This window comes from Ziziphus jujuba, chromosome 10 (genome assembly GCF_031755915.1).
Source record: "Ziziphus jujuba cultivar Dongzao chromosome 10, ASM3175591v1".
Taxonomy (NCBI): Eukaryota; Viridiplantae; Streptophyta; class Magnoliopsida; order Rosales; family Rhamnaceae; genus Ziziphus; species Ziziphus jujuba.
Genome location: NC_083388.1, coordinates 859,585 through 869,778, shown reverse-complemented (window position 1 = coordinate 869,778; position 10,194 = coordinate 859,585). Strand labels below are relative to the sequence as shown.

At 34.5% G+C, this 10,194-nt stretch overlaps 1 protein-coding gene across 1 annotated transcript; it reads left to right on the top strand.

The window, feature by feature from the left end:
• Window positions 1–1,744: 1,744 nt before the first annotated feature.
• Window positions 1,745–10,194, top strand: LOC107409774 (transcription factor LHW). Its single transcript, XM_048468069.2, has 10 exons — window positions 1,745–2,753; window positions 3,783–4,004; window positions 4,120–4,201; window positions 5,037–5,078; window positions 5,174–5,233; window positions 5,905–7,725; window positions 7,826–7,927; window positions 8,334–8,474; window positions 8,562–8,687; window positions 9,538–10,194. Exons 1-10 carry the CDS (start codon window positions 2,659–2,661, stop codon window positions 9,715–9,717), a joined length of 2,871 nt encoding a protein of 956 aa, XP_048324026.1. The 5' UTR covers window positions 1,745–2,658; the 3' UTR covers window positions 9,718–10,194.

The window sequence follows — 10,194 nt, the reverse complement described above, 5'->3', positions numbered from 1 at the left end:
GTTGGTTTATGCTAACCAACGAGAATATAAATGTGCACTTTAGTTTCCTTTGAAAATAATCAATTTGATTTTATTTTTCATATTAATTATTTGCACTACTTCATAAACTCAATTTAATAGCTTTGAGTATTTAAACCAGCTACTTGATAGTTGAGACCATCAAATTTTTGTCTATCGTTTTGAAATTTTTTTCATCACAAATCAAATATCCAATGAAAGACTCTAGTAACTAGATCAAATACTGAAATTTGTATAAATTCTTCTGATCTATTGTAATGGACAATTTTAATGACGAACCATAATCAGTGAATACACATGGTCTTTCCTTGTTAATGTCATTCGCTTTTTTTTTTTTTTAATCACTCTTAAATAAAATAAATTTTTAATGTCATCCACTTTTTGTTTTTATTACTCTTGAATAAAATAAATTTTATATTAATAAGATCCTAGAAAATTTTAAATTTAAAAATATTTCTCTAATTAACCTGTGATAAATGAATTTCTTTTACCATTTAAACTTTTCTTACCGCTAAAAAAGGGCTGAGAATTATTCATTTTTGCCATTCTCTATAGACAAGAAATTTGATCGGCCCATCAAAATTTCTATCTAGCTTAGTTAAGCCCAAATGCCCGTTGTACGATGGAATAGTCCAAATGCAAATAGGCATTGGACATAATATATGGAGCTATTATGGGCCTGGGAGGGAATAAATCCACAAGGCTTTTTATTTGTATAATATTTTTTTATTTTTTAAATATTTATTTAATATATTTAAATATATATTTGGCCATGTATGACCAATATTTCTATATATATATTTGGCCCTCTCCTACTTAAAGGTTAAATTATTCAGTTTGTCAATGAAGATCTTAATAGTATTAATTATAAATATTTATATTATTGTTCGTTGTGATTCATATGTATCTATTCCATCTTTTTTAGGTGACGTCCATTGAAACTTTTAATATTTTTTTTTCGTTTATTTAATTATTTTGAGAAAACCATTTACTTGTTTAATATGCGAAGAAAAATTCCATAAAGATTGCTGGTCAACTACTTTTTTTTCTTGTCAATTACTATATATAGTCTGTTTTTAGCTAGCATTTAATTCCAGTAACTCCGGAGACAAGCATCATTAATTTTTTTTAAAACATATTTAACATCATTTCTAGAAATGATTTCATATCCACAGATAAGAATTCACGATCAAATCTTCGTAAAGCATATTTTGTATAACAAGTTACTTGAAAAAGAAAAGAGTCTAAAATCTTATTGGTGATGGCTTTTTTTTTTTTTTTTTTTTTGGTTTTTTTCATACTTCAATCATTCATGTGGAATGGATTACTATGAATATTCTTTTGCTGCGACCCCCTCCAAAAAATAGAAATATAAATAAATCAATAAACGCCACATGAATCATGAATGTCCTGTGTAAAACGTATCTAATAAATTCTTCCCATAAAATAATTATAAAAAGGAATTATTTTATTCGTCCACGTGTCATTTCTTAAATGTCATGCCACGCACGACAATCAAAATTATCCCTTCACCTTACACATTGTCTGTCTTTCTGTCATTTTCGTAATTTAAATAAAAAATGGAAGGGCAGATAAGTAAAATCCGTGACGTCATGACGACAACAACTCGCACTATGTCCAAATATTTGATTACTCTTTTTACTCTCTCTCTCTCTCTTGGGTTCTGTTCAGAGTTCAGGCCCAACAACAAAGGGCATTCCAATTACGTCTCTCTCGCGCGCGCGCGCGCACACACACACACACACACACAGAGGCAGACACTGAGAAAGCCAGAAACCGACAAAATCATCATCAACTCAGTGGCACTCCCTCGTAAATTCAACCAAACCCAGTGCCCTGTTATTAAGGCTTTGCCCTTTTCCCCACCTGCGTATTTTTAGAGCTTCAAGACAAAGTCTTTTGGCCTCAGAGAGAGATAGAGAAAGGAGAGAATTTTAAGTTTTAATTTTTAATTTTTAATTTATATATATATATATTTTTGTTTCTGAGTCTGAAAGCAAAAGCCCTGAAACAAACAGCCAGCATAGCAGAAGGAAAGCAGCAGCTCAGCTACACAGTGTCTGCGATTCTCGCTGAGCTTCTGAAGTACTTGTCGCTCTGTAATTCTTTTGAAAATTCTTATTTCTAAAAATTTCTTATTATTTTTTAAAATAGTTTTGGAAATGGAGCAAATCGTAGAAGGTGTATTGAAGCTGGAAGCTTGTGGAATAGTGTAGGTTTATTAAGGGCTTTTTATAATCTTTTTTTCTTGGGGAGGTTCTTCGGGTTTTTTTTTCTTTGAGCTTTTATTTTTTTTGAGGCTATATATGGCTGGCCGGAGACTGGTCGCTGGAAACTTGGATCCGGAGAGGAAGAGAAGTGGAGGTTTGAGGACGAAGCAAGCTGGGAGAGGATCGTGTAGAGGAAGTTAGGCCTTTTTTCTTTTTTTCCAACTTCTTTTTCTTCGGGAAGTCTCGTCGGAAAGTGTACGGTCTCCGGTGCTTTTCTTTTTACTTTTCATGCTGTTTCTGTATATACTTGAGACTTTCTGTTGGGAATTTTCTCTTCTTGGGCTTCTCTTTAGTGTAATCGATAGCGCGTGTTTTTTTTTCGTTGGGGAGCTAGCAAGTTGTTGAAGCCATGGGGTTTTTGCTGAAGGAAGCGTTGAAGACTCTTTGTGGTTGGAATCAGTGGTCTTATGCTGTGTTCTGGAAGATCGGCTGCCAAAACCCTAAGTAAGTTTCACTGGAAAAAAAAAAAAAAAAAGAGGAGCAGAAATTAGAAATAGAGCGTGGAAAATTTCTCTTTCAACTTGTTTTTCTTTTTGTTCTCTCTTCTTTTTTTTTTTTTTTTTTTTTTTTCCAGTACTGAGCAAGTCAATCAAAGCTAAAGAACGAGTTGGGTTTGGTTTAGTTTGGGTAGAATTTTTTTTTTTTTTTTTTGGTTGTTTTTGAAAATCTTTGTTTTCTCATGGGTTCAAAACTTTAGTTCAAGCTTTGAATGTTTCGGATTCCAAATACTGAAAGATTTTTCTAACGATTTAGATTTCGTTCTATCGTCCTACTTTTTCTCAGTGTCCAAACAGAGTGGATCTGACATGTATTATCATTTTGTTTTTTGGTCTTTAAGTTCTAGGGTTTGGAATTTTAGTAAGGGATCCTTAGATGCGTTTGACATGTAGGTGGGTTATTGGTTACTATTTTCTTTAAGATGCTTCGCTATACGATTTCTTAAAGTTCCCTTTTCTAGAAGGTTGTGTTTTGGTTTTTTCTGTTTTGTCTCTTAAGATTCCTAGAGATAAAGTGGGTCTGTATTAGTTTCACAAGCTCGCCCTGTATCATGATTGAAAAACAAAAAAGAAAAAGGGGGGAAAAGAAAACTCTTTCTGTATTGGACTCATTTACCATGAATCTTTTGATTTAGGATTTGTCTTCGTTGTTTGATTCTGTTTGGTCTTATGTTCTTGTTTCAATAAGAAAAGGTTAACCTTTTCAGTAGCAAATGGGATATTAATTTGCTAATCAGTTGTCTTTTGTCATTCTCTGATGGGCTGCTTAGACAGCATTTTAAATTGATATTTCTTCATATTAAATAATTTTCTTAATAAATTAATATATCTATATATATATATTTTAATATTTTCATTTCTTTACCTTCAAAAAAACATTTTCATTTCCCACCCTTAGAGTTTCTAATGTCTTTCTTATGGTTGAATAATTATACTTGTCTATTTGAGTTTGAAGAAAATATTACTTGATTTCCAGGTTGTTAATTTGGGAAGAATGCCATTACGAACCTGCAAAGTTTTCTGTACCTTTGCGCATTTCTGGAACTGTGAGTGATGAAGTACCTTTTGGAGAGTTGGAAAGGTGCTGGGTGTCTTCTGAAATTGGCTCCTCCCAGGTTGGGATTCATTCAGTGGATAGAGTCTTCACACTTATTAACAAAATGTTAACCAGTAATCAGGTTAATATAGTGGGTGAAGGGTATGGCTATTACATATTCTAATTCTGCTTTGATTAGGTCTTCAATTGTTTTATTCCATTGCTTTTTGTAAGTTGTTATCATAATTAAACCAATGTTTTCTTGGTGTTTTTGCAGAATGGTTGGGCGAGCTGCATTTACAGGACATCATCAATGGATTCTTTCAAACAATTACTCTAAAGATGCCCATCCACCAGAGGTATAAATCACAATTTTACTTCCCGAAGTGGCTATAAATTCCAAGCTAAGAACTATTGTATGTGATCTATGCTTAAGTGCTTGTTCTAAAAATATCATAAACTCATCATTTGTTTTTCTAATTGAGGAGTCTAGATGATGAATAAGTTTCAATAAGAGAAAATAATGAATTTTAAGTTTGGTGAATAACACCCCATCTAATCCGTATCTCTTTCAAGTATAGTGTTTTTTTTCCTTCAGATATTCCTGATTCATCCTATTATATTTAAATTTGTTACGTTGACACCTCTTTTGACAGTGAAACAATTAGTCAATTATTATCATTTTTGTAAATGACAAAATTATCTTGCTTATTTTTCTAACCAACCACCAAATATCCATATAATTAGGAACATATGAATTATGATATTTTTTGATGTAAAATACAAATAAATATTTGAAATAGGTTGTCAGGTTAAACATGTAAGAAGGTAAATTTATTGTTTTTGAAGAAAATTCTATGTTGTTTTACTGAAAATTACTGTCTGACTGACGCATTGATGCTTTCCAAAATATTTCAAACCTAACAGTATGTATTTATAGTTTAATAAATACAAAGGTAGATAAGAGGAAAGTGCAAACTATAGGAGGTTTATTGTAATTTAGCTTTTTAAAATAATATAACTTCATATTCTCCAACGGTGGTTGGCTGTGAGAGGCAAAAATCTATGCAGAAACATGTTTTGGTTTTTCTAGTGATATTAACTTAGCTTTGGGGGTTAAATGCAGTGGAAAAGTTCGTGGTAAGAATGGGTTTGGTTATGCCTTAAATTACTTTTACTTTTGGTGGTTTTCAGGTACTAAATGAGATGCATCATCAATTCTCAGCTGGCATGCAGGTTTGATAGTCATAGGCTTCTGTATAATTGATTAATTGGGTGTTTTGTCCAATAGCTTGCTTCTGTTTTTCATATTACTTGTTTCTTCTCTGCAGACAGTTGCTGTTATCCCTGTTCTTCCCCATGGTGTTGTTCAACTTGGTTCTTCCTCAGCTGTAAGTAATTTTTGTGTAGTTATTCTGTTCCTTGCATAATTGCCAACTGATGCTAAAGACTTGGAGATCTTTTTCTAAAATTAATGTGTTGTTTTGGTGAAAGTTGATGGTAGACTCCTTAAGTGATCTGTAACATATTGGTCACTCTGTAAATGTCTTATTTATTTTATTCCTAATGTTAGTTTCTTATTTCCCATTAGGAATTTACATTTACATGCCTCAATGATTATTATTATCCAAATACTACTCTGCCACAATTTCCAACCATGAGTCAATTATTTGGGTTTCATGTCCTACTGAATTTCACCTAGGTACTGGTTTTAGTAATTGTTGAAGTACTGGCCTTGCTTATTGCTTTTCCATTATAAATGATCACTTTGCTCAGGATGAAAATTAGTTCCTGATTTTGGAGTAAATAAAGCAATGCTATTCATTATGCTTATTGATGTGACAAGATTTAGAAATATTGGAATAATTGTCATTAATTACAGCTTCTTTTGCTGTTGTAAACAGCAGCAGCTCAACATGCTCATACTTAAATATGATTATTTTGTATCATAATTAACATATCCATTTATCCATGTCAGTGCATGCTCAATTTGGTTATAGATTAAAGAAGTTTATTGTTTCCACTAGTTGCTTACAGCTTGTTGTATATATTCATGTTTCAGATTATGGAGAATATAGCATTTGTTAATGAGGTGAAGAGTTTGATCATGCAACTGGGATGTGTTCGTGGTGCTCTTTTATCTGACAGCTGTGCGACGAAAGATTCTGCTGAGAAAATAGGGTTACCAGTTACTGTTGGAAAATTGGCACACGTTGATTCACCTGGAGTACAGAAGGTGACAAATTCTTCTTCTGTGGTTAACAACTACAATCAACAAAGCTACTCATCCCAGGCTTCAAGCCTTGTTGGTCAACCGTTCCATTCTCTTGTTAAAAATATTCAACATAATCAGCAAACTATTGGTTCAACATTTGAAAACCCGGCCAATGTTATCTTGCCTAAATCCCATGATAATCCTTGCCAGCCAAAATTTCCTTCACTGATGAAGTCAAACTTTCCATGTGGAGGCCAACTTAAGGATGAAATTGTAGGAGCTGAAGTGGTCCCCTCAAATTTGGATGCATGGCTCAACCGTCAGGTTTCTTCATGCAATTCAAGGTCTGGACTTAATGTACCTGGTTTTGTCCAATCACGTGCCAGTCAGAGAGATATGATGTTGAGGGAAAATAAGAATTTATCGGGTGTTAGCATTTGTAATCATCTTGGGGACAATGCATTTGTGTCAAATAACTTTAATATGCCTTTACAGAGAACAAGTGGACGCTTAACCCTTGATTGCAAGAACGGTTGTGGTACCACTCCATTGAATGAAAGAAGTCAAATACATGATGGAATAAGTAGGCAATCAGAGAAGAATTTAGTTCCTTGTTCTGTTTCAAGCCCAAGCACAGCATTTAGAATGGAGGAGGTTTCTTCATCTAGTTTGGCAGATCAATTAGCTACAGTTCATATGCTGTCAAAAATTGTTGACCATGGACGATTTAGAGAAGATGTGAAGCTTACTCAAAATGGATTGGCTCCAAGTGAGCAAAGGATACAAAGTGAATTGTTCCAAGCTGTTAATAACTCACTAGTCCATCCAGATGAGAGCATGCCTTTGAGTCAGCATATCAATGGTTTTGTTTATGACTTTGAGAACCTTGACAGTAAAATGCAGCGTCCAGGATCTACAAATCCTAAACTCGAAGATGGATGCATCCAACCTCCATCAGGAGACGACTTGTTTGATATTTTGGGTTTGGACTTTAAAAATAACCTGCTTAGCTGCCATTTGAATAATTTGCTTGCTCAAGGACTTGACGGAAGTGCACAAAGTATGGGTGAGAATTTGTCTACTTTTACAAATATGAAGGATATGGATTCTACTTTGTGTTCAGCAAGTGAAGGGATATCAGATTTTGGCATCTTCTTTGGAACAGGCACTGACCATCTATTGGATGCTGTAGTTTCTAAGGCTCACCGTGCTGCCAAGCAGAATTCGGATGATGATGATTTGTCTTGCAGAACAACATCGACGAGGATCAGTACTGCCTCTGTCCCTAGCAGTTCCTTGACATATGGATGCAATAGTACATCTAATCATATGCAAGGGGAGGCCTTTCGGCTTCCTGAGCCTATGCATAATGCTGGGACAGTGAAATCTAGTTCATTAAAAACTGGGTGTAGCAAGGACAATGTGGGAAATTGTTCTCAAACTACTTCTGTTTATGGATCTCAAATTAGTTCTTGGGTTGAACAGGGCAGTAGTGTGAAACGTGAAAATAGTGTTTCGACTGCATATTCAAAGAAGCCTGATGAACTTGGCAAATCAAACCGCAAAAGGCTTAAACCTGGAGAGAACCCCAAGCCCAGGCCAAAAGATCGACAGATGATCCAGGATCGCGTGAAAGAGTTGCGAGAGATTGTACCAAATGGGGCAAAAGTAATGCCTCTCTTCTGTTTTCACCTTATAATCTTTTCCCTTTGGCATATAGTGTTTTCAGATATTAAAGCTATTCTTTTATCTATATTATGTTTTTCAGTGTAGCATAGATGCATTGCTTGAACGCACTATCAAGCATATGCTTTTCTTGCAAAGTGTCACAAAGCATGCCGACAAGCTAAAACAAACAGGAGAATCTAAGGTACAAAGTCCTAAACTTTTTAAGAATTTTTTTTTTCTTTTATTGACAGGCACCTTGGTTGTCCTTTTGTGAGTTGGGCATTGTGAATTAAGAGATATTAAATAATAGGGAGAGAGTATCTTATAAAGTCCATGAAGGTGAGGTATTGTGCATTGAAGTTATATCTCTTGTACATTTGTAGTATGAGTAGATCTTTGAACAGCCCAAACAAAAGGTTAAAAAAAAAAAAAAAGAAAAAAAAAAAAAGGAACTTCTTACTATATTTAGATTTTGTAAAACAGAAAAGTTAAAATGCTTAAAGTAGATTTTACATCATTGCTACTGGGATATGATGATAGACCATTTTATTCCTTGAGCTATAATACATAAGAAACTTCCTAAGAGAATTTCTATCCTGGCCATGCAGATTATTGACAAGGAAGGTGGATTGCTTTTAAAAGATAACTTTGAGGGAGGAGCAACATGGGCTTTTGAGGTTGGCTCACAGTCTATGGTTTGCCCTATTGTAGTTGAGGATCTGAATCCCCCTCGTCAGATGCTTGTAGAGGTACTGGCTAAAATATTATTGAAGCTTTTTGATCTGAATTTCTATTTAAAAATTTCTTTTGTTTAATTTTGCTTCTTCTTTTGACAGATGCTTTGTGAAGAACGAGGTTTCTTTTTGGAAATAGCTGATTTAATTAGAGGAATGGGTTTGACCATTTTGAAGGGGGTGATGGAAGCACGAAATGATAAGATATGGGCACGCTTTGCGGTGGAGGTAACATTCTATATAGACCTTTATTCAGGTCAATTGCACATGGCAGGAATACATAATGTCTATTTTGCTTTCTTTCTAAATTACACTTCTACTTGATGGGAAATATTTTGGCAGTATTCTCTTATATACCTCTGACTGCAATTGGTGAAGAAAACTAAATAATAGTTTAATAAAAGAAGATTTTACTTTTGGCTTTGCTGTTTGATGGAGTTGTGCCTTTTTGATTTTCTATTTTCTTCCTTATCTTTCCTCTCTGCAAAAACTTGAGCGCTGGTTTAATACACAGCTAAACAAGAATAAGCTCGCATAATTTTTTCGTATTTGCATGTTGAAAACCCTTTATTCTAGTGACCATGCTAAGTGATGGTTCATGCTACACCGTTGGTGTAGCTATCAAATTTCAGGACATGATTACGTATCTGGGAATTTAGTATGGATGTAGCTTAGGGGAAACTTAGTAGTGTCCTCTTCCCTCCAGCCAGTAAGGTGTAAGCATATCTTATATTTTTCTGATGTGAGCTCACACTACGGACTATGAGATGTTGGTCAATAGCTGACGTTACTGGCTAGCCTTTTCTGTGGGTGAAGAGTAGTTGACTCTGTTTTGATCTTTCTGATTCCTGTTAAATTGGATAGTATATTTTTGTAAATGCTGGAAATTGATTAATTCCCGGGGATAAGTAGTTTAGGCTTCTGCTTTCTCTATCTTCCCATCAACAAATGATGGTGTTGCAACTTATCTATTGAGCAAATCTTTTCAATTGATAATTTTCCTCCAGAAATGGAGAAATAATTGCATAATCGCCTTTTCTTCTATATGTTTCATTTTATTTACAATTTTCTTATCCAGGCAAACAGGGATGTAACGAGGATGGAAATTTTTATGTCACTGGTTCACCTTTTGGAACAAACTGTAAAGGCCGGTGCATCATCTGCTGATGCCATTGGGAACAACAAATTGATGGTCCAGCACTCTTTCCCCCAAGCAGCTCCTATTCCAGCAACCGGTAGGCCCAGTAGTTTGCAGTGAACAGCCTGCAGCACAGATTCTTGGCCTGGATATGTTGAGAGTGAGCCCTCTTTTGCTTGCCATGACTGACATGGTTTCCAGTCCAAGCTCTTTGCATTGTTGTAGCTTTGACTAATTTTGTCTCCCACAAACAAATGATTGATCTTTCTAATGTGTGTTTTTTAGTTAGATAAGTGTCTGAATTTGTCGATCAATTGTCCGTTGGAAGTTTGAGTCCTGGTTAGCTGTTTTTCCGGAGGCTAATGATCGAACTACCGTTGTGTGGCCAAGTTTCTGTTCTTTTCTTTTTTATTTTTTTTAGTAGACTTATTTTTTATTTTTTTTCCACTCAAGGGGATAAGATCTTACAGGTGGGAGATGGTTGCAGGATATTAGGTTCCTTTTCTTCACAAATGTATAGAGGATGTGGGATTTGAAATGAAGGTGTTCTAATTGTAATTTTAAGATATTAATTTTAAGTTTGCTAAATTGAAGACA

Excerpts from the sequence above, each read along its gene's own strand:
- LOC107409774 (XM_048468069.2), top strand. The coding sequence starts at position 2,659 with ATGGGGTTTTTGCTGAAGGAAGCGTTGAAGACTCTTTGTGGTTGGAAT. Across the intron at positions 7,928-8,333 it reads AACAAACAGGAGAATCTAAG|ATTATTGACAAGGAAGGTGG; the intron begins GTACAAAGTCCT and ends CTGGCCATGCAG. Across the intron at positions 8,688-9,537 it reads GGGCACGCTTTGCGGTGGAG|GCAAACAGGGATGTAACGAG; the intron begins GTAACATTCTAT and ends TTTCTTATCCAG.